Source organism: Stegodyphus dumicola, chromosome 1, assembly GCF_044657685.1.
Source record: "Stegodyphus dumicola isolate Sdum_Otavi_A_Nest chromosome 1, ASM4465768v1".
Lineage (NCBI taxonomy): Eukaryota > Metazoa > Arthropoda > Arachnida > Araneae > Eresidae > Stegodyphus > Stegodyphus dumicola.
In genome coordinates, this window is record NC_140768.1 from 169,822,506 (window position 1) to 169,850,274 (window position 27,769).

Genomic DNA, 27,769 nt, shown 5'->3' on the forward strand with positions numbered 1-27,769 from the left:
TAGGAAGAATTGAAAAGATAACATAAATTGTAATGCTATGGTACATTTTCCGAATGTTTCCATTTTGTAATACATTTTCCGCCTTTCTTGCTAGTGAAATTTTGTAACATTATTTCAGTTAGCAATTGCTTGTTAGAAAGAAATGAAAAGATAAGATAAATTGTAATGCTATGGTACATTTTCCGAATGTTTCCATTTTGTAATACATTTTCCGCCTTTCTTGCTAGTGAAATTTGTAACATTATTTCAGTTCACAATTGTTTGTCAAGAAGAATTGAAATACTATGGTACATTTTCCCCATGTTTAACCTTTAACAAAGACTAAGCGTTTGTGTCAGAGATTTTCTCCATGCTTAATGTAAACTCGAGTCAATCCTTTCAAGAAATTCCACACAAACATCAGCTATTCTTTATCCAAAGTAGCTCTTATATTTTGTTGCTTTAAATAATTCAACCGAAGTCTAAGTAGAAAATATTTATTCCGCTTATTTCCATGAGTATAAAATATTTTACTCTTGTTATTTTTTTTATTTCAGATATTTTGAAAGACAGTAACCCTTAGCCTTTGCATTTAATTTTTTTTCTTTAGAGCCATACTTTAAGCAGACCTATTTTAAATCATTCTTTATTACTTCGACCTGTCGTTAGAAGTAATCACCCTTTTTAAAATAATTTCTCCTTACTTTGGATTTTAGTGACTTTTATTTATAATTAATTTTTTTAACGACGTAATTTTTTATTCGCTTTTATTTAGACGACGATGTTTTGGACCACGATGGTTTTAGAACTGCGATATTTTGTCCTTGCTTTCTTTTCTCTCACGATGTTTTGTACGATGACGTTTTCGCCCTGCATTTTCGTCTCTACGACGTTTTCGGCTGATACCAAAAAAGCTGATATTTTACTCATTCTCTGTATTTAATTATTAAACAATAAGAAGTTTTATGCACTGAAGAATAATATGTTTTGAAACTTTTTCCTTCATTCCAGAGCATAATTATAAAATTGTTGTTTGGTTAAAAAAATTATACAGCGAGGTGCAGTATTTACTACAATTCATTGTATAATTTCTTCTGCATCTGAAGACTAGAATCATTGGAGTGGAACAATTGTTTATATAAGTATAAAAAATCTGATGTGTGCACCACATGACTTCCTTGTACACGGAATATTAAATTGTACCCATTTTTTCTTGCATTTCACTTAAACTTATTGGATTGAATTAATCTACTTCGTCGACAGCGTATAAAACACAATAGAATAAATGCATTCTTTAAAATTTACTATATTTGTTTACCATAGCGACAATTTGGCCCTAGCGTTACATTTCGTTCATTATTTAACTCAGAATGCGCGAAATTTATATCATCTTAATAATTATATAATCGTTGCCACATGTTCCATTCAAATACTATAATAAATCTAAAACGATGTATAAAAGAAATTAAGCAAAGAACAACAACAACAACAACAACAACAACAAAAAAAAAAAAAAAAAAAAAAAAAAAAAAAAAAAAGAAAAGAAAAGAAGAAGAAACAGTTTTTCACGGACAATTCAGTATTTCTCATTCAATTAACTCAGTTCTCACTTCGCGACAAGGCAAAAATACATTAAAACTCAAGATGTCTGTATTGAAAATTATGAAGTAAATTTTAAACACTTATTTCCTCGAATAAATTCCAGAATAGATTAAGCACGATTTAATTCGCAATAATAAAAGAAGGCGTTATCTTTGTTATTGCGAAGCTTACTTTCTCTAGATTAGCAACAAATCTACTATTCTGCTGTTTCAAATGTAAACAAGCAATGGCCGCCATAGAAAAAAATTATTAGGCTTAGCGGCACCTAAACAACTTTTAAATTGTTGATAATTCTAAAAATATCGCATACAGATTTACTAAGAGCATAAAAACCTTAACCGGAAGATAAGAACAACATAATTCAATCATTTTTAAAGCAGAAAATGTACAATTTACAAACATATAATGTTCATGCGATGCGTGCGTTGTTATACAACAATTTCAAATTAACTAGAAGTGGACTGTACTAAATATTTTATTCGACAACTTTAATCAAATGCGTGCCATCTTTCAAGCGATGACTTACTACTAACAACAACAGCAATAAAAAATAAAACTGAGTAAGCGTTTACAGGGTTGCTGTAATGAACATCTGCGCCATGCAAGGCGCCAAGAAGAGAAAAAATGACGTAATCTTACAGTTAAATAGTCTTAATGACTTAACATATAAGAATAATAAAACTAAGCTCACTGAGCCGAGTGACAAAGTAGATATATATATATATGTACACCGCTCAAAAAAAAAAAAAAAAAAAAAAAAAAAAAAAATTGGACAGTGCTATATCTCCCATTCTACTGGGGCGATTCACAAAATTCAAATTGCGTTCTTCATGTCTCGAAAGCGCGACTTAGGATATATATTAGATTTATATATAACACTATTCTAACATAGGTATTTTGACACAAAATCGGACTTTTTCTGAAACAACATACCAATTTTTTTTTCAATATTTTGATTCTACGACTCAAATTATGACAGAATACCAAATTTTGTAAAAATCGTGCGAGTAGTTATTAAAATATTAGCTCTCAAAATTTTAGCTCCTCAATGTTAATTGAATTTGGCAAATATTTATTAATATCTCTTTTTTTATTAAACTTTTTTATTTTTCCTTTCACATTTCGAAATTTAGGTTCATTCCAAATAACATTTACCCATTTTTTGTGTTTATTTTTTAAATTGCTATTTTTAAATAATTTTTATAAATTTTTCGAAAAAAAAAAAAAAAAAAAAAAACTGAATTATAACCTATAAAATTTTTACCATCATCTTAAAGTAGGTGTATTTTTAAGCATATCTGCAAAAAATTAGATTTTTTTATTCAAAATTTTCTAAGATATACACGAATATACATATTTTCGCGTTTTGAAATTTGGCATCTTTTTTTTGAGCGATAATAACAACAAATGTGGTCTATGGATTTTTGTTACAGTGAATTGCCACAGCTATTTTTAACCTTAAATTTCAAGTAAAATTTTACGGAGAATTAATTATATGACATTTTTTCCCTCAAGGATGCGTAATAAATATTTATTAATACTATATGAAAAGCTATTTTTTTTAAATTAAAATTATATTATATTATTCAAATGTTTAACTATTTTTTTTTAATTTCTCTCTAATTTTTAGTCCAAAGGGATTTGAATCCCGAAGGACTATTAGTTTCGTTTTGGCATTTTGCGTCGGACTCATAAATGTCGGTTCACTTTTCAAACTGTTGCCACAAAATGTTAGAGCCCTGCATTATATTTGAAGAAATTAAATAATGAAAAATCTGCATAAATGTATGTATATTTCTCGTATTGTGATAAAACAACGGTACATAGAGTCATCGAATTTTGAATAACGTAATCCTCCAACGAATATGAGCATGTGGAAGACCAAATTTGAAATTTGTTTTATGATCGATTTCCTATTTTTTAAAACTTTGACGAATTTTTGATTAACAAACTCAAGGATTTCAAAGCGAGCAATGGCAACGTTGTGCAGAAAAAACTTTTTATCTCCAGCGCGTGAGTCTCTGTATCGGAAATTCTAAAGATATGCTCGTTTTAAAACTATTTTGCGATATTGCTGTTGCACTGGATCTTATGGTTTAAGTGCGAGGAACATGATATTTAATAAAGAAAGGTAACACACAAAATGTTAAAAAACGCCCCTTTGGACGTAATTTAAAATCTAAAACATTTCAGTTTTTTTTTTTTTTTTTTAGAGTAAATTTTTGTAAAAATAAATTTTTACCTTCGGCGTTTTATCGTCTGCTACTTTACTTCGTTTAAATCGAATTGTCTAAAACTGAAAATTTTCGTTTGATGTTTATTTCAATTTTATGACATTAACTGCGTAATTTATTTCTAAACAAACTGTTGCTTTTGAAGTGGCTGAAAGAGCGGCTGATACTATCATCCACATTTTTAAAGCACAGTATAATTTTATAGAAACATAAGATTTAGAATAATCATTTTTATAAAAGCAAATTATGATATAAACATACAACCCTCTAGAGACTGAATTAATGGAAGTTCAATGCTTATGTAGAAATGATCTGCAGCTACTTAATAGCTGGATAAGTCAGCAGATTCTGTGGACAAGTAAGAATAATTATATAAACGACACCAACATTCTGGATTGAATTAACAACGAGGATACGATGTCTATTAAATGAATTTAAGAAGTTTTAAAACATAAAAAATGAACTCATTTTTTATCCTAAAATTTATTTTTGTGCGTAGCGTATTTTTATTATATCTTAAAATTCTAATTTAGAATGTAATTGTCAAGAACTGAATCCTAATCATCAGTAATATAATAAGTAATTATTACGGTTATTAATAAATCCTTCTTATAAAGTAATTGCAAATATTTCAAAAAACTTTCTGTCTGAATGCAAACATTTTTCTATGCAAATATTTTTAATTTTATATTAATCAAGATTGCACACCATATTACTTATTTCCCCTTCAATTCTTACCGTCAGTTCTAGTAGAATTTACAAATCAATTATATTTAATTAAGGATTGTATTGGATTATTTAATTATGGCAAAGCACACGAGGGCTATCTGCCTAAAGGGAGGGATGCCTTCGTGGAGGACTTTCTAAGGGAAACTGGCTCGTATACACGTTACACATGGGGAACACCACGAAACCGCCCATGCGGCCAGCCCGTTCGCGGGATTCGAACCTCGGACTGAACTACTAGTGTTCAGCGTCTTTACCGCTCGGCCGTTGGTGGGCTATTTAATTAAGGAATGACCATCTAAGTTAAGAAGTTAAGAAACAGCGTACCGTAACAACATTTCAATTATTGGCGCCGTATCTTTCATGTTACTCCCGATTGGCTAGCTACATGATTTTTAATGAGTATTCGGATTTTACTAGTAACTTCACTTGGAAATCGCGCTTAAACTAGGTTAGTTGGTTATTGGAACATAGGAAGAACATGGGAGCTATTTGATTAAGATGCTTTCAGAGAGAACCTTTGTAAAGAGAACCTAGAAAACTGCGAAAACCAACCATGCAGCCTGGGTTAGACTTCGCAACAAACAATTAGTATTTAACAATCTTCAAATGCTAGGCAATTGGTGAGGCTCCAATTAAATCTCCAATTTAATAGTTTATTTGTAAATATTTAAAATATTGTTGTATTCTTAGGCACAAAAAGCAGAATTTAAGTTTTGTTAACTCGTTAGTAAACTACCAAGCCGTAGTGCAAATGAATATTCAATTTCTTTTGCAATAATTGTATTTCACTTAGTATTCTTGGAATATGAGCTAAAGAACGAACGTTCTCGGAAGATTAAAGAAGTGTTTAAATCCAGTGATATTAGGTTTGTCTTACAAGCTCGAGGATCAAAACGATTCTGCAATTGCCCTAGTAGTTGACTTGTAAATGGCTGTGAATTAAACAGATGACTTTTAATCTTACGTTATTCAGCCAGAAACGTATTCCAGATGTTTTGTATTGCATGACAATGCATCTTTTCATTATTCAATAACCAGTCGGAGAACCGCTTGTGTTCCGAAAATAAGTATGTGTACTCAGTCGTCCTCCATGTTCTTCAAATTTGTCTTCTTGTGACTTTTTTTTTTTCTCAAAAACTAAAGTTGCCTCTCTAAGGAAAGTTTTTTGACATTGAAGAGACAAAAGGAATATGACATCTACTTTTAGAGGCATGTCAAAAACAGATCTCTACAAACCTTCTCTTCCATTACATGTTGTGCAGTCAGACAAAAAGTTACATCAGCGTAAATTCTATAATCTATTTTTATTACACTCTGATTACTTTATTAACATATAGTGAATATATACTAAATCTTTTACTTCAGCTTAAGTAATTCGGAATTTTTTACGGGATTGTTGTCGGAACTAGGACTTAGAAGATAAGCCAAATTAAATATTTCGATAACCCAATAAATTCAAGGTCGAAATTTCAATATTTTATTTTCGGAGGAAGGGAAATTTTTTCAGTTTTGGTCAATATTAAAATATTAAAATAGTCAATATTAAAATGTTTCGTGATACATGAACTGCAGTAACGTGGCATTTTAGATACTACGATTTTTATGCAGGGCTGGGCCCCACCTCACAAGTGCCGCACAGTTACTTGGGCAACATTTCACGAATGAACGTCTTATAGGCCAACACTTCCCCTCTTCCCACCAGACCTCAACCTCTGTGACTTTTGTCTTTGGTGTTATCTCAAAAGCACTATTTATGGTGATAATCTAAACAATTTGGCAGAAATGAAAAATGTGATTCTCTGATAACATTCCTCCTGATATGCTCAGAGCTGCTGTTGAGAATGCAGTAACAGGATTTAACTTGCTTTCGGAAAATGCTGGATGCTACATTGAACATGCTTTGTAACACGTTTCGGAAAATATTAAACACATTTTAAACAGATGTTTTCGGGTCTTATTTCATTTAACAATATTGTATACAGCGCCATTTTTCCCCTGGTGGTGAGTTTTTAAACTCTTTTTTTTTTTCCCGCGGAAAATAAATTCCCATAACCTCCTTTACACGATTCCCAAGTTTGATAACATTTGGTCCGGTAGTTTTCTTTTTATGACCATTTCAAATTGGAACTTTAATTATAACCATCATGTAAATTAAACTTTAAAAGTTTGACAATTTGGTTCAAGTCCCAGCTTTAAATATATATATATATATATATATATATAAATATAATCTTTTACATTAATCCTCTTAGAAAGAATGTTTTAAGAAGCTAATTTTTCTCTCGCGTTATAGATTGTATAAAAAAACATGATCTTTAATATGATTTAGATTGTTTCAGCCGATATAGGAATCGGGTCACTCGGTGGTACAGAATAAACCCTGCTGGACTGTTTTATTTCTTTGTCATTTAGCAAAAATTTTTTAATTAAAATATTTATCCTTTGGATATCGCTTTAAACTTTATTTATAGTTAAAATGACTAGAATGTGAAAAGCTGTCTTCAGCTAAAACGCAATTCATGTAACTGATATTTAAAAAAATTGACAAGAATGCAAAATTTATGGAAGCCTAGCAATCGAAAAATCTTAATTTTCTTGTGTGAGCACTGAAAATAACTGTAGAAGGAAAGAAGAAAATTAGGGAGAAAAGTAAGCAAAAATTTGCAGGGAAATTCGGCTAACAGACATACCAAGATGTTTAAAAAAATTGGACGCTTTTGAATATACATTCAGGATACTTCAAAGAATTTAGGCGTTCAAAGAGAAAACACTTGGACCTGTACACCAGCAAATACCATCAATTGAGCTTGTATTAACAGAAAAGGCAAAAACAATATCATTGCAGATTAAAGTGAAGAGCGAATGGTTTTAGAATATATGGTTGTATAAATTTAAATTACGTTATAGAACATCATATCGTATCATAAATGGAGAATCCTACGATTTTCTCAGTCGAATTATTTGAAGATTCAGGAGTTTATCCAGTATTGTGTGTGGATGTCATCTAAAGGCGTTTTTTTCCCCTCCTGATGGAACAGCGGCCGAGCGGTAAAGTCGCTGAACACTGGTAGTTCGGTCCGAGGTTCGAATCCTGCGAACGAGCTGGCTGCACGGGCGTTTTCGTGGTTTTCCCCATGTGTAACGTGTATGCGAGCTAGTTTCCCTTAGAAAGTCCTCCACGAAGGCATCATTCCCCCTAGGCAGATAGCCCTAGTGTGCTTTGTCATAATTAAGTAACCAAAACCTCTTGATGAAACCAGTCTTTCCTTTCATCTCATGCCTTCAAAATGTTTAACCTCTAAAGACTGATAAAGGTTCTGACGAAATACTTCGTGAAGAACTTTCTAAGGGAAACCAGCTGTCATACACGGTACACATGAGAAAATTCACGAAAACGCCCATGCAACCAGCCCGTTTACCGAGATTCGAAGCCCGGAGTGAACTACCAATGTTCAGCGACTTTACCGCTGGGCCGTTTGTGGGCCTTTATAAAATGGAAGGCGATAACTTTATTTAAAATGATTGTCAGAAATATCAAGATATTTCGAAAAGTTGGATACTTTTTAATATACTTGTAGAATGCCTAAAGAAAAAGAGCAAGAATAAAGTAGAAATGCCTGAAGAAAAAGAGAAGAAAAAATAAATTTTTGCGTAAAATTTAGTATTAGTATTTTTTTAAATTTAAAACCTTTTAATCTTATGATATTTGATTCTTGCGATTTCAAAAATAAAATATTTGACTAAAATATGAATAACATTTTAAGAAACTAAATGTAGGATAAAATTGTGTAAAGCAATGGGCACAATGATAAAACTGTTTAAACAGTGTATGCAAGTCATCCTAAGTTAAAGTGTCGGTTATACATCTCTCTTATTTATATATATCTTTTCTGAACGGAACATTGAAAGGCGTGTTAACTGTGCTTTACTGTATTTTCTCTTTTAATATATGCAGTTTTCAAACGCATCGTAGTCTGGGTTGCAATGTATTCTTCCGAAAGAAACGCAATTCAAATAAATAAAATCAAATTCTGGAAAATTTATATTAATAAATATATTTAAAATGCTCAGTTCGAAGGAATAAATAGAAAACTTTAAAACAATTATCTGAAGAGACAATGCAACAAAATAAAAGTATAAAAATTTTAAAATTACCTAAAATAATAACTATGACAAAAATATATATAAAGAAAACTATTTGAAAAAAAATAAACGCTGCACCTATATTTACGCAGTTCGAATAGGTAAATAGAAATTTTTAAAACAGTTATTCGGAAAAAACATGCAACTTAAACAATTAAAATGAAATTCGAAAAAGAAAAAGTTACTTAAAATAATAAGTTATAATTAAAAATATAATATAAAGAATATCATTTGGAAAAAAGGAACGATGGTGACTTTTCTTCCTCTTTCGCGAAAGGAAACTAGGTTGCCATATATTAAGAAATTTGCCAAGTGAACTATTCTTGGCGCGAATTGAAAAAAAAGTGCCAATATAAATTTGTGAATTTCTCCGTAAATTTCGTTCCAAATTTTACAAAATTTCATATTTAGGCGTAATTTGAGTTGTAGAATCGAAATATGTAAAAACATTGGTATGTTATTTCAGAAAAAGTCCGATTTTGTGTCAAAATACCTATGTTAGAATAGTGCTATATATAAATCTAATATATATCCTAAGTCGCGCTTTCGAGACATGAAGAACGCAATTTGAATTTTGTCAATCAGCCCAGTAGAACGGGAGATATAGCACTGTCCCATTTTTTTTAGCAGTGTACATACTATATTTATATACGTTTGGCGCGGCCGATTGCAACCAAAATACGAGGTGCACATGCACATGTTATAGCAGCCCCATATACAAATTTCAACGTTCTGAGGCTACTCCCCCCTCAGGGGGGCTCACTTTTGTGAGTACGGGTGTGGCAATCCCGAGGTACCCTAGCCCTTCAGCGGATGATCTTCTTGGTGAGACGGGTGTCACGATCCTGGAGCCCCAGTGATCTATCCTCTTTTCCGTCTCCTCTCCTCTTGGCTGGAACGTTTTCCCTTCCCTTCTCCCTCGTGGTTTCTCTCTACGGAGTTTTTAGGCTCGTCACGAGAGACTGGAGCAGCCCTTGTCTCTAGTTTTCGAGTGGCGAGAAAACTGCCCACGTGTTTGCCGTGCGTGGAGACCCGTGGCGTCCTGGTAGTTGAGGGGCGAGGTACTGTCCCCAACACACTGGTTTGGCCTCTGCTTCAGCTAAACGAGAGGCACCTTAGTCGTCCTCACGGGTGTCAATCGGCTGGTCACTAGTCCTTGTGTCAGTGGCTTGGGGTCAAGCTCTCGGGAGTACCTGCTTACGGGAAAGCCGACTGTGGGGCTTCAGTTTGCGTATAGGTCCGTCTAGCCCTAACACAGGAATCTGTGTTCCCTTGTTGGGCTCCGTGGTGGGCGGGGCCGTCGGACCCGAATCATATTTTTTATCATGGCTTCCCTTTTTATTTTAAAAAAACCTGAGTCAAATGACACCAATCAAGACATTGAAATCATAGACAAATCAGTGAGCAAGAAAATTCGTACCGTTGCAAATGCCAAAGCAACTACTGAATATCCTCGCTTTGTTGTTGTTTCCAGTGCCTCTGAAGAACTTAAAAAGATGTCTCCTTTTCTGATAAACAAATATATCCATTCTTTCATAGGTGAACCAAAAAACATAAAGCGTCTCCGTTCTGGAGACCTGCTTATAGATACTGTCTTGCCAACCCAATCTGCTTCCCTTTTGTCACAAACCAAACTTGGAAATGTAGCTATAACTGTGTCAGCGCATAAAACTCTGAATTTTTGTAGAGGTATGATCTCGGAAATCGACCTTCTGTGTGTTTCAGAAGAAGAGTTCGTTTCCGAGTTAGCTGACCAAAACGTCTGTGGTGTTAGGCGGATCAAGATGCGTAAGGAAGGTCAGTTGACTGACACGAAACACGTGATCCTGACCTTCAAATCGCCTGATCTGCCGAAAAATATTAAGGCTGAATATCTAAATTGCCCCGTAAGGCCTTATATTCCAAATCCCATGCGATGCTTCCAGTGTCAGAGTTTTGGCCATTCGAAGATGTCCTGTCGTGGGACCCTGACGTGCGCTCGGTGTTCGTCGGTTGGCCACGACAGCGATAATTGCACTGCTGCAGCACTGTGTATTAATTGCAAGGGCGACCATCCAGCATTTTCCCGTTCCTGTCCAAAATGGAAATTAGAAAAGGAAGTTTAGACCATAAAAGTTTCTAAGAACATTTCCTATGCCGAAGCGAGGAGACAAGTTCAAAGCACACAGCCTCATTCAAAAAAATCATATGCCAGCGCCGTTAAATCAACACGCACTACAGCCACCCAAACTTCCATAAGTACACAGACTCCACCAAATAAAACCCAGCAACCTGCAAACAAGAAAAAGGAAAATACAACACACATCGTACAAAATAAAGAAATACCTATTCAAAGCAAACAAAAACATGTCCCTCCAAAACCAATTAACAAAAATAGAAGTCTCAGCAAAAGTTCTGTAAATGAAACTATTTCTGAATCTGCAGATTCAGACAGTATGGAAGTGGAAGACGGTCTGGAAGTTCCCGAACATATGCTTCCGCGCAAAACTAAAAAGAAACACAGAAAGAACAAACATCAATCATAATTCATAATGGCCGCCCTCGTCTCATGGAACTGTCGCGGTTTCCACCGAAATTTCCTTGACATCAAAGCTATGATCAATGCTTATCATCCTGTGTGCTTCGCAATACAAGAGACAAATCTGAAACCAGATCAACATGCAAAACTTCGGAGGTTTTCTCTCGTCAGGAAGGATAACCTTGCAGGTGAGCGTGCCAGTGGAAGTGTATGTCTTCTCACCTCACTGGACTATCCCTCAAATTCCTTTCCTTTGACGACTTCTCTCCAAGTTGTCGCTGTACAAGTAAACTTTCATATTGTAGTTTCAGTCGTTTCTCTTTATTTGCCTCCTAATGAGCACATTGATCAGGAAGATTTAAATGATCTTTTAGAGCAGCTGCCTGAGCCTTTCATCATAATAGGAGATTTTAACGTCCATAGTCCGCTCTGGGGTAGTAAAGATACAAATTGCCGAGGAAGACAAATAGAGCAGATGATCGAAGATCATAGCCTTTGTCACCTGAATAATGGGCAGGATACTTACTTTCATGAGCCTTCAAGGACATTCCACGCTCTCGACCTGGCCATCTGTTCACCATCTCTGTTGCCATTTTGCACTTTTAGTGTCGGAAATGATCTGTACAACAGCGATCATTATCCCATTTTTGTGTCTCTTGCACGAAGAGGAGCAAACCCCATGTCGAGACTCCCTCGGTTTATACTGGACAGGGCAAACTGGGAACTCTTCTCTTCCTCCGCAGAGCTCACAGAGGAAATGGTAGAAGATGTGCATATCGATGACGCTGTTGAAGCTGTTACTAATACTATTATTCAGGCAGCTATGCTTTCGATTCCTAGAACATCAGGAAAAATACTAAAATATTCGAAACCGTGGTGGAATCGCGACTGTCATGAAGCACTGAAAAAACAGAAAAAAGCATGGGGTATTTTTCGTAGATATCCTACTCTGCGAAACCTCATAGCATTTAGAAGAGCCAAAGCAAATGCACGAAAAGTAAGAAGGCAGAGCCAGAGGGATTCCTGGATTTCATATGTGTCGTCAATAACATCCTCTACGCCTAGTAAGCGGGTTTGGGAAAGAGTTCGAAAAGCATGCGGAATATATTAAGACCACTCACTTTCCTTTCGGGAAAATGATGGCTGAGTGATTAGCTCCATAGAAGAAATTGCAAATACTATTGATGAGACATTTGCTGCCGTTTCTTCCAGCAGAAACTATTCACCTGCATTTCTCTCTATCAAGCAGCACTCTGAAATAAATCCCATCGCATTCAACTCTTTCAAATCTGAGCCTTACAATAGAGCATTTACTATGCTGGAATTTAAGAGAGCTTTATTGCAGACACATAGGTCTTCTCCGGGTTTTGATGGCATAAATTACGAAATGCTAAAACATCTGTCTGCCTGAAATGAATGTAAACTGAATGCCCTTCTCACTGTGTGTGGGAGTGTGGAAGGAGTATATTTTCCCCAGTGCATGGAGGAGAGCTATTGTAATTCCTATTGCTAAGCCAGGGAAAGACCCAAGAAATCCCTCCAACTGTCGGCCAATTGCCCTTACCAGTTGTGTATGCAAATTGTTTGAAAAGATGGTAAACAGCCGCCTAGTTTACTTCTTGGAAAATAATAATATTGTATCGCCTTATCAAAGCGGTTTTCGAAAGGGGAGAACAACCGTAGATAACATGCTCCTCTTAGAGACATCCATTTTTTAAGACATCCTCTTAGAGCATTTGTAAGAAGAAGCCACCTTGTCTCGGTATTCTTCGACATTGAGAAAGCTTATGATAAGGCATGGAGATACGGTATACTTCGGGATCTTCACGAGAGTGGCTTGCGCGGCAACCTACCAATTTTCATTCAGAATTTCTTGAACACTAGAACTTTTCAAGTAAGGATTGACTCTGTTTCAACAGGAAGAGGGTGTGCCTCAAGGCTGTGTGCTTAGTGTAACGCTGTTCAGTTTAAAAATAAATTCTGTATTAAAAGAACTTCCTACCACCATCTTGGGATCACTATATGTAGATGATTTACAGATTAGCTGTCGAGGAGCAGACATGAGATACATAGAAAGGCAATTGCAGATGGCTTTGAATAAGATCCAAGAATGGTCAGACAAACAGGGATTTACTTTTTCGAAACAGAAAACTGTGTGCGTGCACTTTTGTAGGAAGCGAGGTCTCCATCCTGAACCTGAGTTATATCTAAATGGTACAATTATTCCAGTTGCGCCCGAAGTAAAATTTTTAGGAGTGACGTTAGACCAGAAATTGACTTTCCTTTCTCATGTTTTAAACCTGAGAAAGAAGTGTTTTAAAAAACTAAATATTTTAAAAGTGTTGGCGAACACCTCCTGGGGTGCAGAGCGTTGCTCTATGCTTCGCATTTACAGAGCGCTTGTTCGCTCCAGACTGGACTATGGCTCAGTTGTTTATGAATCCGCTCGGTCATCAGTTTTGTTAAAACTGGATCCTGTTCACCATCAAGCTCTGCGGATTTGTTCAGGAGCTTTCAGGACTTCTCCTGTCCAGAGTCTGTATGTTGACTCTAACGAACCATCACTTTATCTGAGGCGTGATCAATTGTCCCTTTTGAAATATTTTCATATTCTATCCCAACCTGAACATCCCAATAAGCTGTGCTTACTTGATAATGTGTGTAACACATTATTTGAAACACGTCCATCCTGTGTTCCTACCTTTCTTTTAAGAGTTCGCCCTGTCATTGAGGAACTTTCCCTCTCTGATATGCGTCCCCAAGCAGTACAGAATTTTGAAATCCCACCTTGGGAAAACGTACGGATTCAGCTTCTTAATGTTTTAAGCATCATGCGAAGGCAAGCACTAACGAGATCATTTACAGACAACTCTTCGCTGAGCACAGGCACAAATATAGCAGTTATCTTCCAATCTATACAGATGGTTCAAAGTCAAAAGATCATGTCGGAATGGCATTTGTAATTGAAGATCACATGGAGGACGGACGCTTGAACCATGCTTTCTCTGTCTTAACATCCGAACTAACTGCGATATATTATAGTCTTTTGTACATCTCAAGGCTCTTCCATAAAACGTTTATAATTTATATAGACTCCTGTAGTGCGCTTAAATCATTAGAAGCTTTTTCCCATACTCAAAATCCAGTCATAGTGGATATTCTAAAGTTACATATAAACTTAACGAGTCGTGGATATGATATCCTGTACTGCTGGGTTCCCGGCCATGTGGGAATAAAAGGGAATGAGCTGGCAGATATCACAGCGAAATGTGCTGTTGATCTGTCCAGTCGCCTCATCCCTTTTGGAGACATCTGTTGTGTAGTCAAAGAGATGATTCGAAACAAATGGCAGCAACTTTGGGATGTGCTGCTTCAAAACAAGTTAAGACATGTAAAGCCTAGAATTGAGCATTGGGATTTTGCTGGAAATCGTAAGGATGAAGTTCTTTTGACTCGCCTCAGAATTGGTCACACCAGAGTGACACATAACTACCTTTTAAAAGCTGAGAATGAGCCTGTTTGTTCAAATTGTAATGTTTGTCTATCTGTTCGTCATATTTTAATTGAGTGTCCCTGTTTTAACAGTCTTCGTCAGAAATATTTTAATAGCTGTGACTTACCTCTCGACCGTTTAATCAGAAGAGAGGTCAATTGTTATTTATTTTATTATTTAAAAGAGACTGGCTTTTATTATCTAATGTAATCTGTTCAGCAGATTTTGTTTTGTATTTTAATGTGTGCTTTTACTAGGTTCTTTATATGACTCCATCCTCTGGATTTGGTACATGTAGCTTTTTAATAATTTTTATTAATAAGTATTTCATTTCTAAATTAGGTCATCCCACCATTTGTTTGGCGCATCATAATCATCATTGGTTTTTGCGCCAAGAAACTCACTCACTCACTCTGAGGCTACTGCTTTTTGAGTTATGCGAGATACGCACGTACGTACATACGTTCGTACAGACGCCACGAAAAATTCTCTTCAGAATTCATTTTAAACTAGTTTACAATTTTTGTGGGGCAAAAGAGTCCTTTATCCTGTCCTTACCTACATATACCACACAAAATCATCGTTAAATTGCTTTCGAAAGCGGTGAAAATGGATATTTGTGTTGAAATATGATGCCTGAAACTTTTCGCAATTACAATACTCCCTTTTTACTTCGTACAAGGAAGTAAAAATGGAAAGAAATTCTTTTTATTTTCGGCTTGTTATTAAAACCATTAAATGTTTTAGAACCCCCTGAAACTTTGCTAGCTGGACTCAGTTATTACATATTTTTTGTTTTTTATAATAATTGTTTTAAGTGGCTGGTACAAAAAATTACGAGTTAATTACACTTAGCGAAAAACTTAGGAAAAACGAAACTCAGAAAAATTTGAATACTACTTCTTTACAAGTACAACCTCTTAACGGCCTTGGCTGACTCAACGATGTACTCCTTCCAGCATCTTCTAACTTCCGCGACTGCTTTCCAGTTTTTAATTTTCAAAGGTATTAAGTCTTTTCCAATGTCATCTAACATCTAGTCGGTAGTATTCCTTTCGCTCGGGATTCCTCAAGTTTTTTGAACGTCAGGATCTTAGTGGGATTATCTTTCGAGCTTCTACAAACGTGGCCCAACCATCTAAATGTATTATGAATGACTTGTATTATTTGTGCTTACCTATAATGCTTGTACAGTTCAAAGTTATATATTGCTCTCCAGTGTCCCTCTTCCTGTACTGGGCCAAAACGTACTCTGAGAATATTTCTCTCAGACATGTCTAGTGAGCGTGTATGTCTTTATTGAAGTCCATGTCTCACTCGCATAAAATGGGCAGTGTTAGTGTCTTATACACTCATGTCCTATAAAGGATAATTAAGAATCACATGGAAATCGAACTCCAAAGTAAAAATTTCACCTGTATAATTATCGCACACGCCTTCAAGAATAATATGCAATTTACAGGACGTCATCAGATGACGCCTATATTACGTCACAATGACGAGAGTGTAAATAAAGAATGGCAGCAAAAAAGTAAAATTGTTCACGAGCGTTCTGTAAGCAACTCAGTGCCGCAGCCGAATAATTATGACACAGAAGACGCATGTGAATGATTTTTTCCGTGGTAGAATTATTGGCCGCCAGGAATGTGGGCGCACTCAGATTCAGTATCCTAGGAACTTGTGGTCTTGGCAATGATTCCAAAATGATGGAAATGTTAGTAGACCTTACAGTACAGGCCGTCACCGTGTTACAACACTGAATAACGACCGTGTTTCAACAGTAATTGCCAAAATAAGCATACGAAGCACAGCATCAGACCTATCTCGTCAGCTATCTTCAGCCACGGGTACGACAGTTTCAACGAAACCCATGTACAGACGTTTGGGACAGACTAGTCTATATACTCGAAGCCCTATTAGATGTTTTCCTCTCACGGCAACTCACTTTCGCCAGCAGTTAGCCTGGAGTAGAGAACATCCAGTGTGGACATCATCACAGTGGGCTTGTGTGATGTTTTCCGACGAGCCCAGGTTTAGCTTGCAGTCTGATTCACGTCTGACTTTCATATGGAGAACTCCAAGTACCCGATAGCACTAAGACAACGTCATTGAAAGACACCGTTAGAATGGTGCAGGATTGCTCGTTTGGGGTGGAATTAAGTGAACAAATCTGCATGTTCAGATTGGAACCATGATGGGCTAAATCGATCGGGACATCATTCTGGAACAACATTTACGTTTGTTTAGGGGTGCCATGGGCGCAGAATTTGTGTTTATGGATGATAACGCCCGTCCTTACTGTGCAAACATTGTAAAGGAATGTCTTCAATCTGAGAATATTACCCGTATGGAATGTCCAGCATTCCCAACTGAGTTTAATGCTATACAGCATGTGTGGGACATGTTCGGCCGACGAATTGCAGCCCGTCAAAACACCTCTTACATATGTACTCCAACTTCTGTGAGCATTGCTTGCTGAGTGGATTAATCTTTCCCAGGATAATCTCGGTAATTTGATACTCAGTATTCCTAGACGTTGTACGGACTGTTTTCAGCGTCTGGGAGACATACAATGTGTGAACCATTCTACCAACCATGTAATATTAAGCTTTTGTAAGGAAGATATTTTTTTAATGCTCCCAGGAGCAAAAATCGTAGTTTATATGAATGGTATCTTTTTTGTTCTTTTGTTTAGTAAATGGGCTTTATAAATAAGTCACGTTTGTTTTGTTTCTGAACCTTTATTTGCCGGAGTTGGCGTTATCCGTAATTCATGGAGATTGCATATTTGTAGTTTTGTTTTGCGACTTATAAGGCTAGATCTTAATTGTCTTCTTAGCCCAATGAAGCATTTATAAGCCATTTTAATTCTATTATCAATTTCTGCTCTTAACTTATTTTTGTCATTAATTAGAGTGCCAAAGTATTTAAATTCCCCAACCTTTACAAAGGTGTAGCTATTAATGCACATTGGGTTGCGATAGTTTACCATGCAGCGTGTTAATTTGCATGAATTTTGTTTTATCCTCGTTCACTGTAAGGCCTGTATTTGTGGCAAAATATTCGAGAACTGAAAACATCCCAATCACTGCCTTCTTCGATCTTCCAATAATATCTGAATCATTCACGTAGGCCAGTATTTCCAGGATTCATTTCGCAAACTGTCCGTTCAGTGTAAACCGCTGTCTCTTATGTACTTTTCTGAAGCTAAAGTGAATAGCTGGGAAGCAAGGGAATCTTCTTGACATAGGCCCCTTTATGTTGTAAAAGGTTAAGACAGAAGATTTTGAATGTTAATCCTAAAAAAATTAAATTAAACTTAAGCCCGCAGAAGTCGTATAAATTTCATTTAGAGATGGTAAAAGCATCTGCTAATACATTTGTCGAACGAATTCCATCTGTACTGGATTTTGTCTTTTTTGTCTAATCACTTCTGTTTCTAGAACAGTTTAAACTTCATAAAATAAATCATTTATTTTGTCATCTATTAAATTACAACATAGGTCCTTCAAATTTTTCGGTTAGAGAACTGATAGAATTTCTTCATTTTTCTTTCAACTAGCGATTGTTCCACTTCTTTAGAAATACAGGTATTGCTATGTTGTCTTTCCACGGGGGGAACTTCAACTTAACGTTTCTTTTGTATTTCAAGTTTATGATGTCAATACTTAGCTGTTGATTTAACTATACGGCTTCATTTTAGGTTAGAGGTAAATTTATTTTTAATGCTTTCATGTAACTCGCAATTAATATGACTTTTTTTCTAAACATTTCATTGCCATATTATCATTCACATAAATCTAAACTAAAGAAGCTGATGTCCTGAGAGAGAAATGCGTATCTGTTTTACAGAAATACTTTACATTTTTAAATATTTTTTTTTCTGATCACTATCAAATTATCTTTACTATTAAATTCCAGTGCAATGTAGATAATTTATGCAAATATTTCTTTCTTTGTGTATGTGTGCCTGTTTAATATACAGAAATGTAGTTGTATGTTAGATAATTGAAAATTATATAGTAACACTTGTAGATATTTAGAATATAAACATCTCTTTTAATTATTAATTATATGGCTTGAATTTTTTATGAATTAAATAGATTATATTTTGAAAGAGCCATTGTTTATCATTATTCTTTGCAGAAACTATTATGGTGATGAAAATTTTGCCTGTCCGGCATGATGTTTTTTAGTTTTCTCATGATACTTTTACTGTCTTAATTATCATGTTTGTATTAGAAATTATCCACGAAGTTACCTGCCGTAACGAAGACGCGTGCTTTGCCAGAATCATTCAAAAAAGAGTTAGCTTTCAATTTAACGTTTTAAGTGTAATGTGTTATTAAATATAAAAAATCTGATGTGTACACCACAGGACTTCCTTGCACGGAATATTAAATTATACGCATTTTTTCTTGCATTTCAATTAAACTTATTGGATATAATTAAATCTACACCGTCCATAGCGCATAAACCACAATAGAATAAATGCATTTTTAAAAACTCACTATATTTGTTTACCGTAGCGACACTCTGGCGCTAGGTTCACTTAACAGCGTTACATTTCGTCCATATTATAACTCAAAATGCATATAAATTTATATCATTTGAAGAATTATCCAATCGTAGCCACATGTTCTATTCAAATACTATAATAAATCTAAAACGATGTATAAAAGAAATTAAGCCAACGAAACAAAAACAAAATAGTTTTTCACAGACCATTCAAGATTTCTCATTCAATTAATTCTGTTCTCACTTCCCGACAAGGTAAAAATACATAAAAACTCAAAATATCTATATTAAAAATTACGAAATAAATCTGAAACTCTTATTTCCTCGAATAAATTCCAGAATGGATTAAACATGATTTAATTTGCAATAATAAAAGAAGACGTTGTCTTTGTTGTTGCGAAGCTTAGTTTCTCTAGATTGGCAACAAATCCACTATTTTGCCAAGTTTAAAATGCAACAAACATGTCCGCCATCGCAAAATTCATTAGGCTTAGCTGCTCTTAAACAACTTTTAAATTGTTGATAACTCTACAAATGCATGCAGATTTATTAAAGGCATAAAAACCTTAACCGGAAGATAAGAACAACATAATTCAGTCATTTTTAAAGCAAAAAGTGCACAATTTACAAACATATAAGAATAAAGAAACTAAGCTCACTGAGCCGAGTAACAGAGTGGACATATATATACATATATTTATATACTTTTGAGCCGGCCGATTGCAACCAAAATACGAGGTGCACATCTACATGTTATAGCAGTCCTACATAGAAAATTTCAACGTTCTGTTGCTACTTACTCGTTTTTGAGTTAGGAGAGATACGTACGTACGTACGCACAGAGACCACGAAAAATTCTCTTCAGAATTTATTTTAAATCAGTTTTATATTTTTTTTTGAGGGAAAGAGTCCTTTATTCTGTTCTTACTTGCGGATGTCACGCAAAAACATCATTAAATTGCATTGGATAGCGCTCAAAATGGATATTTTATTTGAAACATGATACCCGAAATTTTTTGCGATTACAATACTTCTTTTTTACTTCGTAGAAGGAAGTAAAAACGGTCAGTGCGCTTACCTAACTGATTATATTAAATTGTAGCTCGAATTTGCTAATATTTAAAACACCCTTAAATTATAAATACATTTATCATAAAAATTCATCAGTTAATTCTTGTAAGATTGGAAATTAAATAATTAATGAATTATACATCAATTTAAGGCACTACCAAAAATTCATATTATTTAATTAAAGTTGTGAAATGGAATTATGATATTTCACTCGATTCTATATCACTATATCACTTATTTTTGACTATCATTATGTAGCGAACATTTTGTAAATATTTGAGACCAATTTTGAATATTAGCTTGTTTTCCAGTAAGAGCTAGAGCATTTGTTGCGATATAAGAATGATTGTCTTTTAATCTAGAACTTTCTTAGAATATTTCGAGTAGGAGAAAATACTTTTGAACGTACTGACGGTGCCTCAAGCTATATTTGGAAGAATAGCCGCGAGTAAACATACCGATCGTATTTCCGAAACTACGAGAAAATAGAGCAAGAATGTAAACAAGGAAAATCCGGTAAACTGTTATGGTACAAAGGAAATGTATCGCTTGTATACATTTGAAGGGACGCAATTACTTAGAAATCTATATTGTCTTTCTCGAGCTCCAACTTTCTAGAAATGCAAAGGCTTTTCCGAATTTTTAAGGAACTGTGTATTACTATCGATTGTGTTTACCTGTTTACTCTACTTATGTCTCAGATTTAGTTAAGACTTAGTATTAGCACTAAGTTATACAAAAGCACTTTGTGATCTATATATTTTACATTGTACTCGTTTATTTCAGGGCACTTGGATAAAATACATTGTTTATCTTTTTACGAAGTAATTGTCTTATTTATATTTTTTTTGCTGGATTTCTGCTACGAAAACCATTTATCGGAAATTTAAATAGCTGGAAACTTCATAGAAAATATTTCTATAAGGCCCACATAGGCCTGTAAATTTCTTGCGCATTAATCGTTTTGGCTGCAACATATAAGCAAACTTTGCTATCTTTTCGTTCGTTTTTCTTGAAATATTAACAGCGTTTTTCTCTGTTCTTCATTTCACTTTCGAGGCCCACCAGCGGCCGAGCGGTAAAGTCGTTGAACACTGGTAGTTTGGTCGAGGTTCGAATCCCGCGAACGGGCTGGCTGCATGGGTGTTTTCGTGGTTTTCCCCATGTGTAACGTGTATACGAGCCAGTTTCCCTTATAAAGTCCTCCACGAAGGCATCCCTCCCCTTAGGCAGATAGCCCTTGAGGCTTTGCCGTAATTAAATAACCTAACCTAACCTAACATTTCACTTTCGGTCTATATTTATCTGACTTTTATAATTTTTACTTACAGTTCAAATTTTACGCATAAAATGTAATTACGAGGCAACATTTGATGAGAATGAAAGCATGGCTAACCACCATGATCTGATTAACTTTAAACAGTGTTAGTCACAAAAAAGGTTTTAAAATGCAATTTTTTTATACTCTTTCAGCTCTGCACCATGTGTATTTATTGGCATCATATATTCTTTGTACCAAGTGTATTTACTCGTTCTTCACTTGTACTGCATCTACTCATCACTATGTCATTTAATTACCCCTATATTTGTTCTGCATCATGTATATATATTAATATCATATTTGAACTGCATCATGTGTTCCAATCGCATGACAGCCTAAGTTCGTGCGCTATGAGTTGTCTAATCATAATTTTTTTTTACACATAGTATCATATGTATTATCTGAAACACCAACTGTTTACCCCAAATATTTATCTGCATTATATATTTTCATTTGTATTACATCTACTTTACATTATGCGTTCCTATTAGTACAACATATGCTCTGCACCATGTGAGCCTATAAGCTATTTATCTGTTCTGCATCATGTATATTCATTAGTATCATATCTGTCCTGCATCAAATGATTTTAATAGTACTATACCTGCTCAGCGGCATGTGGCCTTTTTTTTTTTTTTTTCTTTCTCATATCTGATATGCATCATACGTGTTCATTAGAACTTAAACTGCATTGCATAATGTATTTTCATGTATCTTTATTAGTATCATATCTGCCCTGTGTCACGTTTATTAATTAGCTCTATATTTGCTCTGCATCATGTGTATATATCAGCATCATACCTGTTCTGCATAAAGTGTTTCTATCATGTGTTCGCCTAGACTCGTGCACTATGAGTTGTCTCATTAAAATATTACTACACACATACTATCATATGTTCTAACACCAACTGTTCACCCTAATATTTATTTGCATCATATGCTCCCATTTGTATTATATCTGCTTTGCATCATGCATTTCTATTAGCATAACATATGCCCTGTACCATGTGTGCCAATAAGCTAGTATTTATCTGTTCTGCATCATGTGTTTCTCATTAGCATTATCTCTGTCCTGCACCATGTGCTTTTAAATAGCATCATATTTACCCAAAGTCATGTGTTTTTATCAGTATTATAGTTGCCCTGAATCATGTCTCTTAATTAGCTCTATATTTGCTCTGTATCATGTATATATACTATTAACATATTTGCTCTGCATCATGTACTCCTATCATGTGTTAACCTATGTTCATGCACTATGAGTTGTCTCCCCATAAGTATTATTACTCATATACTACCATCTGTTTCATATGTAACACCAAGAGTTCATTGCTAATAATTATTTACAACTTATGTTTATTATCTGTCTTATAACTGCCCTGCATCATGTGTTTTAATTAGTATACACGCGTGCTTTATATCTGGAAATCTTACACGCGTGCTTTATATCTGGCATGCACCATGTGTTTTCACTAGTATCACAGCTTTATCTCTGCTCTGCATCCTGTGATCTTACCAGTATTATTACACATTTTTATATATCACATAGTATCACATCTGCCCAGCATTATGTGTTTTAACAGCATCATATGAATGCATTATTAGTACTCTACTTAGTAGTCTGTGAGTATCTTCTGTGCATTTTAAGTGTTTTTATGTGTACTGTATGGTCTAAATGTTATAAGTGTTATGTGTTTCAGGTTATTCAATGTTGTTATGTGTATTATGTCTTATATTGTTATCCCACCTTCCGCCCTTTTTTTAATTTCCTGTAACCACTGTAATCCTAAAACTTTCAAATGTCATACACATCACTCGTAATGTAGACTATGTCAACCGCCCTTGTATGGCCATGTAACTTTCTCATTAAGATCCAAATAAACTCCCGAGGCAGGTGACAGGTGACAGCAGGACAGGGCACCCGGACGGCTTTCTATGACAGCCTGATGAGGCTCCAGGGAGTTGTTGCCACTAGGTAGTAGAGGACGCGGGGCATATGCCTGTTTACCTATGTTAAACATCAGGCGCCCTCGTCCTCCGTCACCTGTCACCTGTAGTTCCGAACAACGTTACGTTGAAACAATATAATTTTATACCAATTGAAAAATTTCTTGGTGAACTTATAAGGTATTTCTCCCACTTCCCTAGCGTGCCTGCGTGGTGTAACGGTAGCACGCTGGGCCGGTATTCCAGAGGTCCATGGTTTGATTCCCGGCGAAGGCGTTTGCGCTGGGCCGGTATTCCAGAGGTCCATGGTTCGATTCCCGGCGAAGGCGTTTGCAATTTTTCATCTCTCCGGCCTCCAAAAAATACCTAATGTCTCTACAAATTCTGGAATTCAAAGTACGAGTACCGTACATCGAATTCAAAACATGTTTCCCCGCCTTCAGTATATTTCTTTTAATGTATAGAGTTTATTTTATAACGGTCACCTTTACTAGTGACTACGGAAGGTAACAGAGTCCTGCACCAAGATGAGGGAAGAATTCCCCCACCTCCCCCCGCCGAAACTGTGTTTTCACAAAGTGTCGAATCTGCGCGTAAAGAGAAGGAAGACCATTGAGCATTGTCTTAGGAATGGGCTAATTTCACTTGTCACACGAATGCAGTATGGACGGATAATGACTTCTCTTCTGGCTTTCAGAGATGCAGTACCATAAAAACAGAGTACCTTTTTTTTTTTTTTTTAAATCAAAAATGAGCGATTTTGTTCTCATGTAGATGCCATTGCTCTTATCATTAAGTTGTTTCTATTTTGTGCTTGACATGTGACGCGTTTTTCATGCGCGATTAAAAGGCATTGAATATGAATTTAGAATTCTGTAGAAGTCTTAGAGCATATTTAACGAATACTTCTCTTTGTTTTATTTTTCCAAATATAGGAATATTAATTTTCATGTATAATGCAAATTTGAAAGAAAATATGGTTTTACTTCACTACTTGAATAAAAATTACTGTTATTTTATAATATTCAATCTTTATTATCTAATTTCTGAGCATAGTACGTTATATAGCATTGTAAATATGGAACTGCTAGTTTTATAGTAAACTTTTACTGTAAATACATAAAATATTTTCTTTCAGTTACGCACTTTTTATGTGCATAAAGAGTACCATTTCTGTAAATATATAATTATTTTTCTTACACGAAATATTGCGATTAATTTTATTGGAAATACTGTGTTAAAATCTTTTAATGCAGAATATCTGCTTTGTTATGACGCGTAACTAAATATCATATATGTATTGTTTAGTAATGAATTTATCTGTGTTATTGCATAGAAATTTACAGAATTTCATAATCTATACCAAAGTGAAAGATGTTTCTAACTTTTTAATTTCGGATTCTCTTAAGCTTCTTCGAGTTACTATTTTAAAACACTATTATTTGCAATAAAAATTTACTTAAGAAGGTATGTAATACTTAAATATATTTTGATGGATTTATAAAACAGTTTCAGGCCGTTTGGAATCGATGTAAGATTATTCTCCTGGTGTTAGAACAAATGACACGAATCTTAGCAGTAAGTTCCTATTAAATTGCATCTTTGTAAACATTAACATACTGAGCATCGAAAATAAAACTGTTGTCGTAAGAACTCCATGCTACAGAAGGTGTTACATGATTTTAGAACAATTTCGGGGCCGTTTAATTGTGTTTAAAGTGTGTAATGATGATGTCATGATTCAAGTCATTCATGTTTCAGTTGGTAGAGCATAGTATCGTTTTCAAAATTCATAGAACAATTGTACTGGTGGGAATAATCATTAATATAGGTTAAACCGGGATTAATTAACTTAACAGCATAGAGCAACATTTTATTAACGAAACTCAACACATTTATATAATTTTTCCACATAGCTGCTGCTATGAAAATCATTTTAAGTATTTTTGACTTCAAGGTTCAAGCATCAAGAGTTCTACTATAGCAAGTTATTTTTTTATACTTTTTTATCGGCGCGTGCCGAGAGTGCAACCTCTCTGCTAAAGTCAGAACAAAGTTTAAAGCATCTCTCTCTCTCTCTCTTTTTTTTTTGTTTTTTTTTTGTACTATAATTCTGCATCATGATTGCCATTGTAGAGGGTTTTTTTTTTAAAAATAAAATTTAGAGGGGGAACTGATTTACATTATCTTCCACTGCTTTCCAGACTTTCTCAATTGTTGTGGGTTTGCGCTTAGAAAGAGGTCTTGTCAAGCGACCAAAAGCACAATAATCCGTACGTAAAACATCAGGGAACATCGCAGGAATACATTAAAAAAGTATATATGCAATATTTCTATCATTGTTAAATTTCCAACGTAGTTCTTGCCTTCATTTTTGCAAAATAATTCTCCGAGGAAGATTTATGCAATTAAATCGAGACGTTGACTATCCGGCGTCTCGTAGAACTATGTCCATTTTTCCGGGCTCCTGGGTACAGACCCCATCCCAATGTAGCTGCGTAATCTTTTTTCGAACATTGTGCGTAGCATGGGAATGGCATAAGTGAAGATGAAGAATTTTAAGCAATTATTTAGTAGTTGATGAGAAAAGTTGAGATGATGAGACATATCTTGTGAGAGCAATTGTTAAAAAACCAAATGTTGAGTAGAAGAGTGGTAGAGCGAGACAAGGAAAAATTGAAATACGGTTCCGAAGAGATAGTCCTTCAGCGATGCGAGTCCGAGGCTGAATGTGGTAGCTGGGTCTAGAGTCAGAAGGGAGTCAGGAATAGCAGGCTTCTGGTTGGATTGGAGAAATCATTAGGGAAAGTAGACCTATAGTGTGCTAGGGGGGGAATCTCTTTTTTCAGTTCCATACAAATTTAAAAGGGAGATCTAATGGTTGGGGGTTGGGAGAAGATTAATTAGCCTGCATAAGTTGATTAGTTGTTATTTCCTATTTCGTGTAATTAAAACGTATAAATTGATATATTATGATGCCTAGAAGGCTAAGAGTTAAGGTTTATTCATTTTTTTAAATATTCTTAAATGCACAAATTAGTTTTAAATACTTATTCATTTAATAGATTTAGATGATGTCTAAAATGTGCAATGACCATCCGGAAGCCTGAGAACACTTTATTTCACCCTTGCTGCTATTTTTAAATTAAAAAAATTACATCACCCATATATTATCAATATTATGCTCTTCCATTTTTTATATTTCCTCTGGCATTTTAGTTCAGTAATCAACTTTTCTTATACACTTTTATGCTACGAGGTATTCGAGTAAGTTCGAATAATTTAAGCTAAACAAAATAATAGAACGGTTATCAAAATTCCTTTCTTTAATCCTTGAAGTTTGAGTTTGTTAATGACATCTCTGTCTTCTCTAAATACAGTCACTGCGCATACTTGTTAATGCAGAGCTTCCTATGTAAGCATTAAAATAAAAAATATTGTTAAAAAAATATTCTCTGGCAAAACTTACTTTATTTGAAAATAACAAACAAACAAACAAAAAAAAAAAAAAAAAAAAAAAAAAGAAAACAGGCCTTGCATCTCTGAACCTCTCCCTTCCTCAAGTTAGGTTCCTGAGATAAGATGGAAGGCCAGATAACCGGAGACGTGAGTTATTGTCGTTTGGAAGCGGCTGTCGGGCCACTTCCGCAGAGCCGATATCGACTGTCGACCATCATCTTTTCTCAATTTGTCATCCTCGGCACGATGAAGAATTTCTCTCACAGACTTCAGACGGTACCCCCTTCTCTTTGTCAGTGTCTTCCCTTTAACCCCCTCCCCCATTTCCTCGATCTATGAAGCAGTCCATGGATTCACTCTGAACACACGTCACGACCAACGCTGCCTATATTAAGTTATAGCCAGATATGATTCTGAATAATATGACATGATCAAATGGCTGTGTACGAAAGTATTCTTTCTAGCGGGCTTTTATTCAGAATCGGGGATAGGCTTTTATTCAGAATCGGGGATAGGCTTTTTGCCATTCAGTGCAGTTTCTGACGCTCCTAAATTTTACGTTCTGGAGTCTCTTTAAATTCTAAAAATTTTGCCGTCCCTAAATTCTGCCGCCTTTAGCAGCTGCATCAGTTGCATTAGCTCTGGCGTCGAGGCGTAGCCTTACAAATTAGCCTTACCTTTACAATTTTTGGCTCCGAATGTAGGTCATGTAAGCTAAAGCTGTCTTCAGCTTTCCTTAGTAACGAATCAATTTT

At 35.0% G+C, this 27,769-nt stretch overlaps 1 protein-coding gene across 3 annotated transcripts in view; it reads left to right on the top strand.

The window, feature by feature from the left end:
• LOC118190648 (mitochondrial inner membrane protease subunit 2-like) overlaps nucleotides 1-27,769 on the top strand; it is a 293,811-nt gene that overhangs the window by 174,553 nt on the left and 91,489 nt on the right. For 2 of the 3 annotated variants that reach the window (XM_085823070.1, XM_085823071.1), the window contains exon 4: nucleotides 21,761-24,516. The exons of the other annotated variant lie outside the window; for it this stretch is intronic. In XM_085823070.1, the coding sequence (XP_085679196.1) occupies nucleotides 21,761-21,947 (187 nt within the window). In that variant the 3' untranslated portion in view covers nucleotides 21,948-24,516. Of the gene's footprint in view, nucleotides 1-21,760; nucleotides 24,517-27,769 lie in introns of those variants that run through there. 3 annotated transcript variants of the gene reach the window in all.